Source organism: Xiphias gladius, chromosome 14 (genome assembly GCF_016859285.1).
Source record: "Xiphias gladius isolate SHS-SW01 ecotype Sanya breed wild chromosome 14, ASM1685928v1, whole genome shotgun sequence".
NCBI lineage: Eukaryota > Metazoa > Chordata > Actinopteri > Istiophoriformes > Xiphiidae > Xiphias > Xiphias gladius.
Window position 1 is genome coordinate 13,015,525 of NC_053413.1, and position 20,426 is coordinate 13,035,950.

At 41.7% G+C, this 20,426-nt stretch overlaps 2 protein-coding genes across 6 annotated transcripts in view; both read right to left on the minus strand.

Moving 5' to 3' along the window:
* The window catches only part of camsap2b (calmodulin regulated spectrin-associated protein family, member 2b), a 36,586-nt gene extending 21,027 nt beyond the window's left edge, over window positions 1–15,559 (minus strand). For both annotated transcript variants that reach the window (XM_040142959.1, XM_040142958.1), the window contains exons 1-4: window positions 14,698–15,559; window positions 9,983–10,242; window positions 2,676–2,855; window positions 1,383–1,469 (exon numbers count right to left, since the gene is read on the minus strand). In XM_040142959.1, coding sequence (XP_039998893.1) covers window positions 1,383–1,469; window positions 2,676–2,855; window positions 9,983–10,242; window positions 14,698–14,836 — 666 coding nt within the window. In that variant the 5' untranslated portion in view covers window positions 14,837–15,559. The remainder of the gene's footprint in view (window positions 1–1,382; window positions 1,470–2,675; window positions 2,856–9,982; window positions 10,243–14,697) is intronic.
* A 105-nt stretch (window positions 15,560–15,664) lies between these two features.
* ticam1 (toll-like receptor adaptor molecule 1) lies at window positions 15,665–20,022 on the minus strand. Of its 4 annotated transcripts, none has more exons than XM_040142962.1 (3): window positions 19,695–19,971; window positions 17,537–19,465; window positions 15,665–15,680 (listed from the first exon to the last, which is right to left on the minus strand). In XM_040142962.1, the coding sequence occupies exon 2, from the start codon at window positions 19,336–19,338 to the stop codon at window positions 17,545–17,547; it is 1,794 nt and encodes a 597-aa protein (XP_039998896.1). In that variant the 5' UTR covers window positions 19,339–19,465; window positions 19,695–19,971; the 3' UTR covers window positions 15,665–15,680; window positions 17,537–17,544. The 4 variants fall into 4 exon arrangements, with proteins under 4 accessions (XP_039998896.1, XP_039998897.1, XP_039998894.1 ...); XM_040142961.1 differs by lacking the exon at window positions 15,665–15,680 and adding an exon at window positions 16,371–16,879; XM_040142963.1 differs by lacking the exon at window positions 15,665–15,680 and having other exon boundaries at window positions 16,368–19,465; window positions 19,924–20,022.
* Window positions 20,023–20,426: the final 404 nt, after the last annotated feature.

A 20,426-nucleotide genomic window follows, 5' to 3' on the forward strand; every position in this document is an offset into this window, starting at 1 on the left:
ACTCTTGCCAACATTTCTCTGCAGCTGGTCTAAGACTGAACTCATCTGTTCCTCTGATTTACAGAGCACTGTGTACTGTGCTTTATGTCTGCATACATATCATGGGTTTCTGCATGTGTCTTGCATGGAAGTAGACATATGTGCTCACCCCTTTGAATTAAAGCAGGGAATATTTCAAATCCATGATCATTAACAGATAGGAGGCAAAATAAAAATGGAGAGCAGGAAATGAGATTAAAAATAAAAGCAAATCAGATAGCGACATTAAAGAAAATACAAGTCCTGTTATGCCTCTGTTTTCATTGCTAGTCAGCCTTAATGGAATAGGTCAACAGTTTGGGATATATACTTTGCTGTCGGTTAGGTGAGAGGATCAATACTACTGTCATTTATGTGCTTTTAGTTCAGAGGTGGAGCCAGGAGGCAATTAGCATAGCCTAGCACAAACACTGGCTCTCAAACTACCGAAAACCTATAGGTTCACTGACTAACATGTCGTACCTCTTTTGTTTAACTCTTACACAAAACAAAATGTAAAAATTACAACTTGTTGTATTAGAGGGAGTTATGTACTGTAACTATTGGCGAACAACAGCCACATGCGCTAACTTCCCTGAGTCTTGTTGTCGCAGTGAGTTTGCCAGGCAACTCGCAGAAACTCTGTACAGTGGGCTTATGGAGAGAAAACTGTTGTTCATCAAGAAATAGTTAAAGCTACAGCACATAACTCCCACTAAAAATACAAATAGTTGTGTTCACATTTGGGCTCGTGTACTGATTAAACAAAGAGAGATATGTGTTAATTTAGAGAGCTTTAAAGGTGTGGATTTTTGAACTTTGGATGGAGCCAAGCTAGGTGTTTTAATCTTTATGCTAAGCTAAGCTAGTCTCCTGCTGGCGCTAGATTCATATTTATTTAATTATTGCCGAGAGTTCTATGAGAAGATCAATACAACCCTCAAATCTGTGATATATGAAGCTACAGCCAGACGCCACTTAGCTCTGCTTAGCATAAAGACTGGAAACCACAATTTGTTGTTTTTACACTTTGTTCTTTGCACAGATTAAACAAACAAGATACAACATGTAGTGAACTTTAGCAGTGCTAGTAAGTGGATTTTGTTACCTTTGGACTGAACCAGGTTAGCTGTTTCCTCCAGAATTTATGTTAAGCTAAACTAAGTGTTTCCTGGCTGTGACTTCATATTTAGCGTACAGACGTGAGAGTGGTGTCAATCGTCTCATCTAACTCTCCGCAGTGGAGTGAAAAAAAGTTTTTTTCAAAATGTTGAACTATCCATTAATCACCCTGTTTTTTGGGGATTTTTTTTTGGAATGACTGACGACTGAGAGTTTGTGTTAGTGTATGTTTGTGTTCTTACTTTGTGTGTTGCTGTGTTTGAATCCTGGAAGGAAGTTTCTCTCAGCTTCTGCTCCTCCACGAGGATGTCCCTTAGGTGTTTATTCACCTGGAGAGAAAGAGAGAGAGAGAGGTCAAATTTCACATAAGTGTTTGGTGGACACTGAAAGGCTGAATGATGTTGAATGGAGTTTGTGTTGGAGAGAGGAGAAACTTCAACATGAATGAAAGAGGATCCTCATATCAAAGAAAAAAGTGTAAATACCACCTCTGTCCATTAACTAGTGATGCTATATATTACTGTAACCTAATATACAGCACTCAGCTGACTCCTGACTCAAGCACAATGTAATAAAAACATCAAAGATTACTCTAAAGATAGTATTTTTCTTAAAAAAGCCCCCCCTTTTTTTTACTATTACTGCTTCTGTCTTAAAAGGCTCTGTGTAAACAGTGAGGCGGCCATCTAGCCTGAGGACACACAAGGTTGCAATGGCCAAGCCCAGACATGTGGCACTATATCTCAGAGCTACAAACAGTGACAATGTGTGTGTTTGTAAATGAATCCTACATGTGTATCTTCCTGCCTTTGGACTGTAAAACGGAGCAGGAAGCACAAGAGCTTCTTCAGCGAGGAATGTAAGTCATCATTGTATGTTGAAATGATTAATTCATTCCATGCCCGAGCTTGTTTCATTGTTGTAAAACAAGTAAAATTAGATCAACATCACATTTTGAAAAAACTGTATCAAAATTCCATTAAAATCTTCTGCAACATCAGTAAAAGCAACGAAATTAATCTGTTAGATGATGAAATAAACTCAAGATTCAATCACAGAGACTTAGCTACTGCCCTCTTAAAGCTTACAACCTACTTGAGGTCTTACATTACCCGTCCAGTCCTGATTTAGCAGACCAGAGGAGGTTAGGCTGTAGGCTGACTCAGTTATCTCTTGGTAATCTCTCCAACATGATTACATGTGTTCGGTGCCAGTTCTTCATCCACTGCAGCTCTCTTGCAAACATATTAGAACCACTTTTGAACAGCAGTGGAGGAACTGAGCGCTGACAAACTTTCCAGAACCTCTTGTGTCTTCCATATCCAGAGTAAAACAAAGAACTGTGTGTCGGATAATAAGCCACAATTGTACAATGCTCAAGTATGTGTACAGTTGTTAAGGAGAAAAGCGCCTGTTTTTGTCATTTTGTCTACACATGAATGTGCTTCTGTGTTTCTGTATGTGTGTGTGTGTGTGTGTGTGTGTGTGTGTGTGTGTGTGTGTGTGTGTGTGTGTGTGTGTGTGTGTGTCTGTACCTTGTTGATCCAGGTGGTGATTGCATCCTCTGTGTCATAAGGCAGCTCCTGGATGTGTCCATCACTGTGTGAGGGTTCAACGGAGGAGTATCTGTTAATGCAGGACATCACCCTCTCCACACTCACCATCTCCACTGTGTATGCCATCATCAGAGTGTCTATGAGCGCCAGATGGGAACTCTGTAGAAACACACAGCAGCAACAGTTAAAGAAGGTGAATTCAAAGACAAATCTAGAATTTCCTTTTACCTCCCCACTTTTTTCCATAAACAACAAGCTGACAATTAAGTTTATATTTCCACGTTAGTGCTTCTTTGTGCTTCGGCACATCACATTGGCTGGTCAGCTGGCCAACACTTTCTGGGTATTTTTGAAGTGCAACGTTGCCCAAAACTGCTGAAACAGATGTTTTCATTCAACAAAAAATGAACACTGAAATGATCAGAAGATTTGCTCTCTTGACAAGAGAGTAGATGTGCAAGTATGGACCCAGCCCCAAAACGCATTTGAAAAAGCATCTACAAGACAGCAATTATGATTTGATACTAATTTAATAAATTTCACATCTCTAAATTATTAACATTTTAGACATCACTCTATCTAAAATCACTAATCACTCTTTTTAAAATGCTTTTCGACATTCAACCATGTATCCACCCAACTTTCAAGTGAAACAACACATTTCTTGAAATGACTGTGTGAGGAATTCACTCATTAAGGCAGAGGGCAGTGCAAGTGGTGTCCCTCGTGCATATAACTGGCAAAAACTGTCCAAAACTTTGAAATGCAGTTTTCACATATCACTTTATGCAATGACGGAAGCACACGTTTCTCCATGGTCTCTTTTTTCTTATTCTCCACTCCACTCCTGCATCCACACTGGCTTTGCTTCCTCTGCGTGGATATGTGTTTGTTAACTTCAGCTGGACCTCAATAAAGGCACGGTACAAGTGTTTGCTTTGTAAGCAAAGATCTTGCTTGTGCCACACAAAGTTTTGTCGGCTCAGTGTGTAGCATGTAGCAGGCCTCGGTCACTATGCCTACAGTAAATCTATCATAAACCTACAAACCTGCTTTGTCTTGTGATGTCAACTGAGGACGTGTTTGTGGGCAGCATGGAGTCTTATCAAGTTTATCTTTAGAGAATCAAGAGCACAGTCTCTCTTATCTCTCTTGCCTCAAAACATTTGAAACCACTTTATACCATTAAATGTCCATTGAACTACTTTTATAGTGCACAATTAACTAAATTTGAGTCACTCAATGTGAGTGGTTTTTCCAGACATCAACACCTATACAAAGCTTGACATTCTCCTGGCCTTTCTGATCCCATTCCAGGCCGGTCAGGCCAACAGACCTCCCCTTCCCTTTCCTGAACCGCCACAGGTCTACAAAAAAAACGTTTAGGCTCTGGCTGCGTGTGCAGGCGTGTGTATGTGCTTAAATCTCCTTACGCAAGCATCTATGTGCGTGTCCAACCTAGCTAGGCAAACATCTAGAGTCAGGTGCTCCATGATTCAGGTGACTCAAACCAACAGACACAAACAAGCAGTGAGACCTCGTCCCACCAGAGCCTGTACTGTCAAGCACAGGCCTCTATTCATAACTACCGAGCCTCGTGTAACACCCAGTGTGACCAAGTGTTTCCTCAAGAAACAAACAACTGATCCAGTGCTCCAACTCTGGACTGCTACAGGTGCTTGACGTCAGCACCAAATGCTCCTCTGCCAATCTACACAGACAACTTGTACAGAAGAAATGTGGTTGTTAGAAACAGACTCCTCCAGGAGACCCATGTGTCACATGATGTCATTAACTGCTCCTATTGTCTTAAACCTGATTAGATTAAATAAAACAAAAAACAAAACGAAACATAATACACCAAACAACGTGGGGATTTATTTGACAGGAATGAAACACATTGTTAGGCTTTTCACACTCATACTCATCCTCATCATCTGGGTAGGGCTGCAACTAACAAATATTTAGTCAGTTCATAATTTCCAGGAATTGATTATTCGTTTAGTCCAAGGTGGTGTCTTCAAATGTACTGTTTTGTCTGACCAACAATCCAAAACCAAGAGTTATTCAATTTATGGTGACAAAAACACAAAAACTAACTAAAACCGGTGAAATTTATGGCATTTTTGCTTGATAAATTACTTAAATAATGAGTCAACTGTCAAAATTGCTTTGATTAATTTTCTGTTGATCAGATATACTCAATTAATCAGCTAAATTCTTATGCATATATGTGCATGTGAACTACAAAATCTTGCATGAGAACTACAAAATCTTTCTGTAGGCTGACATGTACAATGACATATGTTGGTTGACTCACAGTATGTAATAATGCATCTTACACCTGTAGAGTATTACATGGGTGAACAGGATTGTTTGGTTTGGTGGCTGAACACATGAGCCTGATATTCAACTTCCTATGAAAAGTCTGCAGACACTGTTTTGAATTCCTGCATCTTCAGGATATTGCCAGATAACTGGCATTGCTTGCATTCTCCTCCAAGAGGTACAGTAGCCATCTGGCTGACAGCTGGACTGACTGACAGAGAGAGACACAGAGAGAGAGAGAGAGAGAAAGTGAGAGAGAGAGAGAGAGAGAAACAGGCCGTGAAGGTTAGACTGGAGCTGGAGATCCAGAAAACATGATTTTCATGAAAATCCACTGAGCTTTTTCTGGATTGAAGCTTTTCTGAACTCGTTTGCAAAGAACTCCTACATCTTTAATGTTGTTAAGAGGCTTGTGGAGTTGCGTGTGTGTGTGTTCAGAGCTCTGTGCGGCAAATCACTGACAAATCACTGTTCATTTATTTTTCATTAAGGGTCTTTGTAAATTAAAATCTGCATTCAAACAGGGAAAAACACATTTTGGACAAAACTGCATGCTTTGCAGATTTTCTAAGGGACTGTAAGAAAATTGTTATAGGTGGGAGGGGGGTTAAAAAAGGGGGCAAGTATGTAATTTTTTCTTTTTGCTGAAGGCAGAGTAGTCAAAAGGTTTAGACTGGGAGAGCAGGAAACTTTAACATTAATAGTAGTAATAGTATAGTATGAAAGTTACAGTATGTATATCCCTCGTTTTTGGATTTCAGTTTGTGTACAGATTAAACAAACAAGATTAACAAAATCCTGTATATGAGTATTATAAACTAGCGTGCAGTTTTTTGACGTCTGATTAGCCTTCAAATGAATGGGTCTAGTACTAAAACTGAACTGGATTGCATCACATTATCTCACTAGTACCTTAAGCAGCAGACTCCCACCAACGCATGCCCTTATGTTCTTTTCACACAGGGCTGTTTTCAGTCTGAACGTCCGCTAAATCTGCAAGAAAGTGAATGAGTGTATTTCTCAAAATGTAAAACTGTGCTGTTAATAACGCTTGTGCCTTGCATTTTTAAAACGTAAAACATTAAATGCAACCCCTCTCCCAACCCCAGTAATTTTCTTACACTCCCCAAGTTAGAAGAAAATAAGTATTGTTTACGAGTACCTTTGTCTGTGTCACTGATTTATTGTTGCACTGTTTTTAATGTGACATTTCATCAAAGTCTAAGATACTTGTGTCTGTCTATGCACATGTATGGGGTGCATGTGTACATATGGGTGTGTGCCTGAGAGACAGAGAAGTCAGCAATATAGGGAGCCACTGCTTACACATCTACTGACTGCTCTTACATCAATAGGAAAAAAAACACTATTGTTGACACTACAGCATGGATTTAAAAGCCATATGCTGTCTATTATCCCTTCCCAAAGATCTCTGGTGTGTGTGTGCGTGTGTGTGCGTGTGTGTGTGTGTGTGTGTGTGTGTGTGTGTGTGTGTGTGTGTGTGTGTGTGTGTGTGTGTGTGTGTGTGTGTGTGTGTGTGTGTGTGTGTGTGTGTGTGTGTGTGTGTGTGCAAAGAAGCAACTCTAAACCACTCATGGTGACAGACACACCTTATAAGGCTGTGGAAATGGCAGACACTGGTCATAAAGAGCTGTAAAGAACCGCACTCTTTCAAGCTCACTATCCAACAGGAGGATCCGTATTCATTCTCAGCACTCGTATACAGCTGTGCGCGCGCGCATGTGTTTGCCCGTAATCAAAGGCATCTATAGGAAAGTACAACACAGCTGAACAAACAGATAATCAATGTAGTGTCCTCCTCCGCAGACATCACAATTGTCCTTCCAACACAGGTACACAGAAATGACCTACATCTGAGCAACATGAGTGTTTTTATTGCACAACTTTACATGTCTGGCTCTTTTGAGGTGTTAGTGTGTACTGACTGGCTGTCTGTCTATCTCACACACACATCCATTTAATACTCCAAATCTTCCAGTGTTATTTGGCAGAAGGCTTTCAGATGTAGATTCAGGCCCCTCTGCAGACAAATTCAATTACCACTCTGGCTCTCTCTTCTCCGTCACTTTCTCCTCTTAGCATTGTTAAACATGGAGGGCAGCGCGGAGCATGTGCAAGACAGAAAAAACGAGTCAAAGAGAAAGAGGAAAGTAAACCTAGAAAGAGACACACGCAGGTCTTGGTGCACAGGACTGCTGGAGGTCTGACAGCTCTTTAGAGGTGTGTGTTTCTGTGTGTGTGTTTGATGAAGTGGTAATGGGGGGAGGGGCAGGGCTCTCATTTGTGCACCAGACGTGCTTTGACTCACTATGAGACCCCACCCTCCACGGCGCTGCAGTAGTGCACATCTCGTCTTACTCTCCCTTCCTCTCCTCTCCTCCGACCCTCCCCAGCTCTCTATGCACTCCACTCTTCACCTCCCCTGTCATCTCCCTTCTTCCCCCTCCCCTCCCCTCTTTCCAGATGGCAATATTAACAGTGGGCCTTTTCCACTCATTGTCTGGCACACATATATCCTCACGCCCGCCAAAAAAGGCAATACATTGTCCCTCCTCTCCTCTATATCTTTTCTTCTCACTCCACGACAGCTCTTCCCCATCTCCTCCGTTCCATTCGTCCTCTTGTAAACTTCCACACTCATCCTTTCCTCTCTTCTTTTGGTCTACTTCCCTGTTTCCTCCTGGATTGCACCCAAATAGCAACACCCCCTCCTTTCCCTTCTTCTCTCTCTATATCCATTCACTCTCTGACAGACTGCCATGCTCCTCCTCCTATTCCACCTCCCTGACATGACTTATTCTTCTGTTGCACAGTATTTGGAAAACCATGAGGTCATCATTTTCTCTGCAGCTATACCATAAGCAAAAAAAAGCCTGGACTTTAATGTGACTGAGATTACCCTACTGAATCCACAAATACACATACACAGACAATTCCTCTACTTTGCAGAACCAATCCAACGAATTCAGACAGACACAGAGTAACAATAAGGATGGCGAGGTTGACAAATAGCCTGGCTGTGTGTTACACAAATGAAGGTCAGTGGTCTTAGGAAGCCAGTGGGCTATAGACTCTATTTGTTTACTGAACATTGTCGCTAAAACTGTCCACTACATTAGATGGCGTACACATATAGATACACATTCACTTTCACAGGTGTGAAAGGACACAGGATCATTAACAGCTGCACCAAATCGCCGCCAATCACTCCCGCCTTCATGACATCCACAATCAATGAATGATGTAGTGAGCACATTCAACCGCAGATATAAAAATCCGCACAAGCAGAGGGCAAATAAGCTACAGCTACAACTTGAGAGAAGATGTGTGGGCACTGGCGGGTTTGATGAAATATGCTGAAGCTTCAATGAAATATTTGGGAGATAACAATGATCTGGTCTCATTTAATCCACAAAGATAGTGTTTGGATGAGACAGAGGCGGGGGCAGGAAAGGCTAAGAGAGAGAAAAAGGAAATAAGAGAAGGAAGAAAGGCAGAAAAAGGATAGAGAGAAACAAGAGAGTTGAGGAAAGAAAACAGTAACATAGGCAGATAGACAGAGCGAGAGCGGTGGGGGTGCACTGCAATGCAGACACCTTTTAGTGTCAGCACAAGTGCCCAGTCTCCAGCCATGCATGTGCTTACCAGCATGTCTGCCACAAACTCACCCTTCTTTCATAACTATAAAGACATAAATGAATGCTTGTTGAGATCTTCTCACGCCCAGTAAAAGGTGACAGTGTTATGTTGTACTACTGGAACAATGAGCCAATTAATCAGTCAGTCCACAGGATATTATCGGAAGTTGTGACAATGGTTTGAGTCAAAAAAATTGACCAAATTTGCTTATTCCAGCCTCTCAAATGTGAGGATTTGCTGCTTGTCTCTGTTTAGTATTATTTTAAACTGAATATCTTTGGGTTTTGGACAGTTGGTCAGACAAAAACAAGCAATATGAAGACATCACTTTGAGCACGCACAACTTGTGATGGTCATGATGAACAGATTAATCAATAATTAAGCAGCCATATTATGTTCTTCCATATAGTTCTGGATCTAGTAATGACAACATACTACCATAATAGTTCTTGGTGGCGTGAGCTAAGGCATGTTTGCCTCGTGCCGTCTAATGACACAGAGACCGAACAGTGAGTAATGGGTTGCTATCGGAAACCTGTCATTAGTGGCTGTTTTTCTCTCAAAGGGACAGATCTTGGAAGGGGATCTAACAGTAGGACACATGGAACGGTACGTACACACTGACACAAACAAACTATCATATAGCACCCTTTCCCCCATGAGGGGAAGACACAACAAAGCACAGAGTAACACCAATGTTATATTAGTGCTGAAACGATTCACTTGATTGTCTGACAGAAAATCATTTGCCAAAAATCTGAATAATCAATTTAAGTAATTTATCAAGCAAAAAAAGCCAAAAGTTTGCTAGTTCCAGCTTCTCAGATGTGTGGATTTGCTGCTTGTAAATTACATATGTTTGGGTTTTGGATGGTTTTTTGGTTTAATCAAGCAATTTGAAGATGTAACCTTGGGCTTTGGGAAATTCAGAATTTTTGAAATTTTAAAGACAATTCATGAAAATAATCATTAGTTGTAGCCCTGGTTTGTATTCTTATGTGCGTATACATGTTGCAAATGAAGAGAATGAGCTCTAAATCAACTCATCCCATTCCACATATCGTATCTCAATGGTTACTAATATATACTGTACGTATGCATTTGTAAGTGAGGACATTTACATTTAGGTGCAGCGCAAATATCTGCACATCTGTAAGTTTACTCTTTAGGCTCACACACATGCAAAAACATAAATTAGGCTGGACTCTAAAATGTAAAAGAAGCAGAAAATTATAGTTTCTAAAAGTATTTCAACACTGAATACAGTCGTGTACGGTGTCACGTATGTCTCCACTCACCATGTGTATAGGTGTGCTGGTCAGGTCTCTCTCTGTGACCAGTCGGTCCTGGTCGGTGACGTACAGGCCTTTCTGGGCCAGGGCCTGGATGACAGCGTTGTGCCCCAGTAAAGGTTTGACGGCATCACTGCGGAGGATCAGGCTCCCCGCCCGGCAGTAGAGCTCTGCAGACTGGAGAAGGCAGGCCACCGGAGGCTTCAGGTGCTCCTGGTTGTACTGGTCCCTGTAGAAGGGCTCAGCCAGCTCCTCTGGTACCGCATCTGAGAAGGGAGAAAGACACAGAATAAGAGAGAGGAAATGGGTTGGCACTAGTTTTGTCGTCCTGTCCTCCAGTTGCATCGCTGCTGAGACAAAAAAAGGCTATGCTGTTATTCTTTCTATATTTTAACCGCCATTGTTTTTGCTATGGCTGCCCTACATTGTGGCTCGGAGCCTCGCCTTCACGGCTGCAAAAAGCTCAAAGCTTGTTGCGCATGGGCAATCACACACGCATGAAAGGATGTTGAGAGGCAGTTTTCAGTCAAAGAGGGAGTTTTCACCAACGTCACATTTATATTTTTTATGTTACTGTAGATTCAGACAAGACTAAACAAGGCTATCTTGTGAGCACAAAGCCACAGTGTGTGTCTGTCGAGTTTACTGTAGCCTATCTGTGTGCTGGTGGAAGTGTATGTTACAAACAGCACCTTCTAATCCTGTTACCTCATCCAGTCAATCTGATTTGAAGAAAATGGCTGGACAGAAAGAACACACACAGCCACACTTAACTCACTCCTCTTCATATCTTTCTTTCTTTCATCATCATACTATGTTGTTGTTAACCAACCTTTGTAACTCAAAGTTAAACTCTACTAGTCATCAATCTGTCATCGAATGACATACCTGCTGTATCTATATACCTCTCTCGTATGTGTATCACTTTAGTCAGACACGATCCTTGTATAGGAATGTATGTGCGTGTTTGTGTGAGTGTGTGTGTGTGTTTGTGTGTGTGTGAGGTGACACACTTTTAAAACATTGTGTGCTACAGTATGAGTTTGTATTCCTGGTGTGTGGGGTCATTTCCTCTCTGCCCGCCTCTGAATCACAGTGAGGGAAACAAAGGACACTAAAGGAATTTATCTTAAAATGTAAAGCTTTTTGTTCTCCAACCCCTAAAATATCAGCACTATAGAAGCAAAACAGCTCAACCAGACAACATAATGAAATATATATACAAAGCTCAGTTCAGAAAAAAGAAACAGCCATTTAACTTGTGACCAAACCTCAGCAGTTTTCCAGTGGCTATGGTTAAAGAGAGCAGGTTTTTCTAGAGTCCATTAAAATCTGCCTCGTCCAGATAAAAGCCCTTTCCTTTGTGTTGGCCATCAAAGAGGAAACAGACAGGAAGTACATAGCTGCCACGGGAAGTCCAGACACGGAGAAGACTGCTCCCCTGGAGACCCCCTGGGATCACAGCTCAGCATACACAACCTCACAGTCACCAGTTTTTATCTCTGCTGGTTTACTGCTTGCTCTTTGTTAAAAAAAAATTTTTAAAAAAACAACCATATTCAGTTAGTGATCGAGGTTTCCAATTGGTGATGATTTCAAAAGTTCTTACAGAAATTAGATTATTAGTTCATTAGCTTTGTCTTATATGCTGTTAGGAGATGGTGTTGGCTCAGTCTTCATTTGAAATGATTTCCCGCTTTACACAGATCGTAATCATGTGCAGTCAATCATATCATATCTCTTGGGGTTAAATGTCTTGCTCGAGGACACATTGACATGCTTACAGGAGAAGCAGGGAATGGAACCACCTACACTACATTTATTCTGCAGCTCACTGTCACTTTTGCTACGAACCAAAGAAAAATACGTAGGTCGCAAATGATCTTTCTTAGCATCTGCTACACGATGGCTGGTGGCAAATTCATCTGTGCACTGTAAATCCAGTATTTAGCCGGGCATGCAGGCTGTGTACTGTGTGTTAGTGGACAGCTTGAGCTAGCTTTACACTGCAACACACTGTACCATATAAAACACAGAGCAAAAAGCACTAAAAATCCCTGCACTTCAGGGGAGGAGGCCGTTTTCACTCCAGCCAATCACTACGCCATCTGATTTCACTGGTCAGTGCCCTCTTCTGTATCGTCACTTTTCACCACCTTTGGTGATATTGATGGAGTTGAAGGATTTCATCTCCCGCCGTCTAAGGGCATCTGACGAATGAGCTGAATGAAAATTTAGCCTTGGTAACCTTGGCTGTTTACGTCACTGCTGGGATCTGAGCGATACGGCCGAGTCCAGCCTGAATCACTGTGGTGTCTGTGCAGTAACTGAGAACATGATACAACCCCCTTTGTAAACTCACCATAAAGTGATAGTTGGGACTTTTGTCTGACAAGCCAAGGACTGGTAGGACTAACAGTGTAAGCAAATGTCTCTGATGGTGAGTATCTCATATCATATTTATGTCAAGAAATTAGATCAGTAATTTCAAATTCAAATTGACCCAATTGCAATTTATCAAAGATCCTTATATGTGTAAGATATAATTTTCAAGTTTTAGATTCGATTAAATATTAAATTCATAACCACAAATTGCTGGTGAGTGCCAATGCTGAGGTAAACTGCTGTCCATTGACCAGTAAACACCAGTTACATTAGTCCCTGCAGAAAACTTTATAAAAATCACTGCTGTTCATGATTTGATTCTTAACAATAGTTCAATTCATTAGGCTATAAACAGTTAGCGCTTAGGAGCCTCTGTAAAAATCTGAGGTGATCTTTGCTGGTCCTTTGCTGCCACTGTGTTATGAGCTCATATGATGCAAATATGGAGCGACGTCCGGACAAAAGTGAGGAGACAGTAAAGCTGACATTCATTACAGGCCAACTCACAAAACTTCAAACATACACATGCACTCTCCCACTCTTTTTTAGCTTATGTACCATCAGTCCAGGTCTTAAAAAGCTTATGTTTGGGGGTTTTACACTCCAGTTTTGCTTGTTTTTTTATAACCCTCCCTCCCCATCGGTCTCTTCTCTTTTGAAAAATGCCACATAAATAAAGTTTGCTTGTTTGGTGGCTATCGTGTACTCATGTTTTCACACAAACGTGCATATGCAAATCCATCTCTCGGAAGTTTCAGCGCAAACTTAAGGCTGATGAGAAAGTTGTTGCATCTGAGCAACACCAGATCCAAACCATCGCTCATCTGTCGAAACTAGGCCAAACAGGGCTCCGAGGACTGCTTATGAATTGGGCCACAGTTCTCGGCGGTGATGGGTGCTGAAACTGTGTCACTGGAGGGACGGGAAAAAAACTAGGCAGCAGCGGTATGCTAACAGACGCAGGTCTTCTTCAACCAAGCCTGGCTCTCTCACATGTTACTGCATTGTGTCTTGCATGTCTCTCCACCATTTCATGCCCTCTGAGTTTGAAAAACATGGGTCATGTGCAGCTTTATTTGACTCACACTGTTGGATCAATGGCTGTGATTCAGCGGTGTCTCTTTTGATCTCTCTCTTTCTAGGTTTGTCTGACTGTGTGGCGGCCACTCATTGACTCCGGGTACTGTACATGGAGGAGCAGCCGTTAAAAGCAGTCATTAGGAGCGGGAGTAAACCTCTGGGCTCAGAGCAGGCTGGAATTACTCAGTCTTTATGAGGCCAGGCTGCCAGAGCTGCTTCCACAGTGAGGACAGGACGAGGTCTGGGACACATACATGAAGTCTCGAATAAAGAAACATTAGCGACACAAAAAAAATCACCATTATAAGTGTCAAGAAAAGATAAACAACAGTCGACAGCTTGCGAGCTGTTGTACTGTATGAACTTTACACGGCTATTATACTGCACTAGAGAGAAATAACTTTAGTAGGCCTGAAACGATAAGTAGGTTAATCAATTAGTTCATAGACAGAAACTGGATCGGTATCTTTTTGACAACTGATTAATCGTGTTAGTCATTATTCAGGCAAAAGGCCACACATTCACTGGTTCTCAGCTGGGCATAGTTTCTAGTTTTCTTTGTCTTGTATGAACGGGTCCTGTGCGATTGGTAAATACACTTGCACTATTTGTCGAAATGGGTCTTCGTGGTGTTGGCCCCTGTTTACACCATTTACAGACCAAACAGTTATTCACTGGGAAAGTACCCCCCCAGACCAATCTTAGCTGTAGCCCTACACTGAAGTTAAAACGCAGAGGTGAAGTTAAGCCTTGTCTGTTGATTGGCTGTTGCGTAATAGGCCTGGCCTGACTTGTGCGGTGGGGAATAATTAGCAGCAGGCAAACAACAGGTTAAACCAATAATCCTGTGACATAAGTAGTGATGTAGTGGATTTGACCTATGACCTCCAGGTAGGGACTGTTATATGAAAAACACTGCAGGGTAAACAGAAATACATTCACTAAGACAAAATACCATATAGTTTACATTATTTTCATATTACTCTATAGATGGATAAAGAAGACTTATGCCATTAAATTCTATTTTTTTATTCAAGTGCTGTTGTTTCATAGAATAGAAAGAGAGGAAATATTCCTGTTTCTATTTCTAATTACAAGGAAGGAACACATATCTGAGTAGGTAGTTTATTTGGAGTCTGATCGCAGGCCGTTGTTTACAAAACAGTCCCACTTGTAAACCCGCCGGTCCAAACACAACATCGATGTTTTTCCACTAATCTAATCCAGAAATAAAACGATCAGGAGGCGCCACCTACCCGAGCCGAAAGCTTTGGCCACCAGCCACGTCAGGCTGCATGATATCTTGGCCCTGGTAAAGTCATAGTGATCGAAGCTCTTGATGGCAGGGACGATGAAGGTCCGTCTCATGTCTCTGTCATCTGGCGCATCTCCCATCTTTTCTCTGTCGGGATCCCGCTACACTGCAGCTGGACGAGCGGAGTCAGCCAGAAGAATTCCTCCCGACTGCGGATGACATCCCGTCCAGAGGAATTCAATGCAGCAAAAAATTTCCCCTTCTCCTGGAAAAAAAAAAAAGGGGGGAGAAAAAAAGAAAAAAGAAAAAAAAAAACTTTGAGCGTGGCCTGATGTTGGAGAGCACGACGAGTTCCAAAGGGCGCTCCTCGGTTACATGAGCACCATCCTCAGTTTTGTGTCCTTGTGTTTCAGTATTATCCTCAAACCCTGACAGCACGGCGCCGTTTACGAGCAGGATTTCTGAAGATTTCCTCCATTCCCTGACATTATTATCCTCCGGTTGTCCGACGCGACGGAGCAGCTGTGCGGCGGCGGAGGAAGGCTACAGCCCAACACCGGAGGACAGCTCCACGCATGACCCGGAGAGCCTGCCTGTGTCCATGTTGTCCTCCCTTTTCTTTTCTAACTGTTTTCCTCCTCTTCCCCCTCTGTCTCCGCGGCGTCTCCTCTGCGCTTTTCCTGCCGCACTGATCGGAGGATAGAGCGCACTGCACATGCGCGAAACACCCACCCAAGTCTATTCATGCCTGATAGGAGCTGCCACAGTGTAAAATAATACACACCAAGGTGGAGTTTACTGGCAGGAGGATCCTCGACTCAATCCCAAACGTTGTTTCCACGGAGTAGGAAGTACTTGAACCAAAACTCCTCTTAAAATACGATATACCAGCGCAGCAGACTGATAATAGCTGCACACGTTGTAAGAAGGCAGACGGGTCATTGAACTTCTGCAGGCGTGAGTTTTTCCGTGCTTTGGAAGGATCTGGAGGAATATTGAGGTGATTTAGGTTACAGCATGCTAAGTCCCAAAGGCATCATCGCTTACTCTGAATCACCCTCTCACACTGGGATAGGATAGGTTTCATTTGATTATACCGTTCAACCAATTCCGCACACATGAATCACATTTTTTAAAAAGTTGTACGGTATTTATGTCTGAATTTATGACATTATAAGGACTCACTGAAAGCAATAACTGGTTGGGGGGGGAAAAAAGAGAACCAATGATTCTACTGAGTTTTCTATTTTCTATTGTGTAAGACTTTAAAGGGTAACATTTATTTGATGCTACTTTTATACATACTTTCACAGCTTTTATCTGTTGGCTTAAGCTCAGTTATTGAAGATCAACATAAAATGTTGCTGTTTTCTGGTGGAGCTCTTGTTCTTTCAAACATTCAGTGTTGAATGAACTAAGAAGACCGGCCTTGTTTTTGATTGATGACAATACATTTTGACACGATCTAAAAAGTCTAAAAAAGTCTAGTAAGAGGTTAGAGAACTTCATCAACCCACTGACAGATATCATTGATATTGATATTCATTGATTTAATTTTTTCGGTGAATTAGGTCTCCCATGTTTGTTTGTTTTTTTTGGTGCTACAAAACAATAAACAATTATAAATTCAACACTGAGTAAATTTTATTTTAAATGCTTGTTGAACTAAAACGGTGTACAAGTTTGATTGCACAATTTTTATTTATTTATAATGGAGTATTCGTCAATGTGGATATTGCTGCGATAAAGGATTTGAGTATTTCTTTCATCACTGATTGAAGCCTTAATAAGCAGTAATAGAGTTTGAAAAGACTGAATAGAAAACAAGAAGACACATATGGGTTACACTGCACACCACAGAGATACATCAGCAGACATCTAGAAAATTCAGACATCACTCATAGTGTTGTTCTCCTACATATGAATGTTGCAACGGTAAGAAAAAAAAAGGTAAAATATATTTATAAAGAATCTTTCAAAGCCAGGTTAAGAAAAAAAAAGTTCAAAAATGAGCAGATACTAACAGTGAAACAAGAAATACAAGAAGAAGAGAACAATCAACAAAAATTTATGTTGATCAGGAAAATCTTAAAAATCATTTCATCATTTATTGGTAAACAGTGATGTCCAGCTCTCAGAGATTTTGTTAACATCCAGCTGCTTGCTGCTGTTGTCCTCTGTAACTACAGACATGAAAGAAAGTTATCACTGAAAATGTGCATCAGGCCAATTCAGATGATTTAGAAGTCCAGGTCAGGTAAGGACATAAAATATCACATTTTGGAGATGGTTTCAACTCCTAGAAACTTAATCTGATCACCAAAACCTAAGTATTACAGTTCCTGTTATGCCAAACAACTGAACTAGTTCTGAGCACCTTCAGAAAAAAAAAATGGAATATCTTCAGATTCCGATTTTATTTAATCTGTTTTGGCTCTCTGATACAATAATGCTATTGGATGACACTGCACTTCAGAGGATCCTGTGAAGGCCAATGAGGAGCAATGAGGATCGTGTAACAGCATTGCACCCTAGTGCCTGTGCTGGGTTCATACAGCTGAGGAGGTCAGAAAGTATGTATCACGCATCGGTCAGTAGATGGCAGTCCTCAGCTTAATATTCACCGAAAAACGTCCCTGGATTGCTCAGTGTACCTCATCTTTACCATGTCACATCAAACCATTTAGGTGACCAACAGGTTAGAAAACAACAAAACAATTTGCAGTGAATACCCCATGGCATTTGTTACAGCTGTGACATTTTATTGTTTAGAAAATATTATTGCCTTTATTTTTCACACATATATTGACCAGTGAAAATGTTGTTTTTAAAATTTTCACCTGTAAGTTTATTGCTCTTCCTCTGAGTGAATTGAATCATCTTTGTTTGTCCCTCCACAGAAATCCAGGGTCATCTGAGAGTCATTACCAATCATTATGTATTTAGCATTTTCAATATGAATGTTTGGCTGTTGTTGTTGCCACCTTGCCCGGCCGTCACCGCCATCCTGTTCTGGTGGCACACTGGGACTGAGAAGAAGTTTTTGTGCCATTAAAAAGTTCAGGTTCTCTCTCTCCAGCGACTGCGATATTTTACACTCTTGGATCAACTGCTTTTGGTACTGGTTTAACCGCTTTAGTTCCTCCTGTCTCTCTATCTGACTTTTCATTCTCTGTCCCTCGGTCCAGATTCGCTTTTGGTCTTTAATCTTGGCTGGAGACAATGACTTTTTAACTTTTTTCTCAAAGTTCCTGTTCTCCTGTAGTGGAACTATTGTCTGCAGAACCATAGGAATGCTCTGCCTCGGCATGCAGTTCTCCCCCGGCAGCAGAGGGATTACGGTGTTGTGCTTGTATTTCTTGTTTATGGAGTTGATTAGGGCAGAGTCTGTCTCCATCTCCACCATGCGGGTGTTGAAGTTGCGGGTGAGCAGCAGGAGAGTAAAGGCTGAGTTGTTGATAGCATCCTCCACACACCTCAGAGTGCTCTTTCCAGGGATGGCAAAGTCCTCAGAGAAAGTTGCACCTTCGCAACCAGTGAACGTTTCCAGTTTTTCCTTCATGCTCTCGGCCACATCTGCATCCTCCGGTGCATGCAGGATAACAAATGCGTAAAATATTGCCTCTTCCTCCTCTTCTGCGCTTTTGCTTTCATGCATTTCATTTGGAAAAGGCACCTTAGGTAGAAAAGTGTTTGTTGCAGTAGCTAGTGCAAATCTTGGTTCAGTGCTTGGCTTGGTGGTTTTGTTTGGAGTGTCGTTCGGAGCGATATGTCTGTCCAACTTCTTGGACTCTGCTGCGTCAATCTTTGAGTCTTTCCTTGCTTCAAGCAGAGCAGGTTCATTGGATATAGGCTGAGGATCCTCAGATGACTGAGATTGCACAGGTGCAAGGAGGGCACAAGTGTTTAGTTTGGATTTATCTGATATGTCTGGAGATGTTTTGTCCCCTTGAAATGATGCTGTTGGAGGTATACTTATCTCTAGATGAGTAGGGTATGAGGGCATTGAGGAGCTTGCCTGCAGAGGGCTGGGGAGGCTATAAGCTCTCTCTGACTGATCAGTAATTTTTAAAGTTGTGTTTACTTCATCCAGGCTTCTGTGAGGATCATGGTAAGACCCCGACTTCAGGTCTCTGGAGGAAAATATCCACTCTCCAAACTGGGGCCCGCAGACAACTTTAGCTTCTTCTCTGAGTTGATCATATTCCAGATCCTCACAATTGCTTGTTTTTTGGCTGTCAATGGAAAGGGCTCTCTGATATGCCAGATTTCTCAGAAGTGGATCACACAGCCTCCGCTCAGACAAAACTTTAAAAATTCGGGCCAACGCTGCCAAAGATTCTCCCGTAAACTTTTGAAACCAACCACAATGAACTCCAAACTCTTCTAATTTACCTCCACTCATTTGCCACCTTTCAGCCAGATGGTTCGCGAGACAGTTGTCCTTCAGCATCTGGAGTTTGTTCAGTGCCTGCTCCTCTCTCTGAAGAATGATCAGACACAAGGCATGTATGATATTATCTTCAGGAGACTCACCCAACTGGACTGTCAGGCTTATCAGTCGCTCCGTAGGCTCTTTAACCAATATGTCAAAAATGTCTCTCAGTCCTGTCCCCGGATTTCCTTGTCCCTCATGACTCATTTTCAGTTTTTACATTCTACCCCACCTCCAGCCTTTAACCAACAGTATCACATGTGATTTTCCAACGCCTTCTTCTTCACTGCTTCAAAAACTTGAGAGGTGCACGATTTTCTGGACATTCTTGTATCTTTAAAGAGATACAAAACAACAGGCATTAGAAATGGAGCAGTCAACATGTTCAATCATAACTTGATGTGTTTCTAACTGCATGTTTAAGAAGTATTAAGTTAGTTTGGAAAAGTAGCTCAAATGAAATTTAATAAATCAAACTTTTTTTTATTATTGTTCCACTAAGACAAAATTAACCTTTGAGCTGATTTTCTGACACTACAGAAATAAGATTGACATTTTCTTACCGGCATGGAGTGCCACGTTCCATGACAGTGAGTGTAGTCTGTTTATTTCCAGCTTAAGTAAGGAAGTCACTCAGAGTTTTCTCTTTTCCAGTTGAGTTCAACTGCTAGAAAACTTTTTTTCTCCTAACAGGAAGCTCTGAGTGCACATTTGAAATCAAGCTTTCAGAACACCACTGGGTGCAGTGAGTCTTGACAAACTTTTTGGAGTGAAATTCGTCGGTAACCGTACCTGTGGCAGTTGTAGGCCTCGGCCAGCTTGAAGCTCTTTTATGCAACATAATGATGATGTCACAGGTTGTCGAGTATGGGAGTGCATGAGGGACAAAAGATAAAAGCAGGAAGAGGTATTTTGTTCTGCTAAAATCACAGTTCTCCACATGACCAAATAAATTGTGCCGTCCTCAAGAGATGATATTCATAATGCAAACATTCACCTCCATAACTTCTACTTTGTCACACTATTTCAACTTCTATTTGCTTAAATCTCTCCCGGCATTGCAAATCTGTTGAAAAAAATCACTTGTGATAAGTGTGGAAGTCTTTAGGTCCTCATGCACAATGGGCGCAGAAGAGAGAGGAATTCTGGCTTTTCTCCCTCTCTGCTGAGAGGCAAGTGTATTTTTATCCACAGAGGAAACCTCTAACCCTGTATTTACCAGGGGTGGGGTCACACCAGGCAGAGTGCAAGCCAAGATCATATCCCTCATTACAGTGCAGACAGAGAGCCTGTCT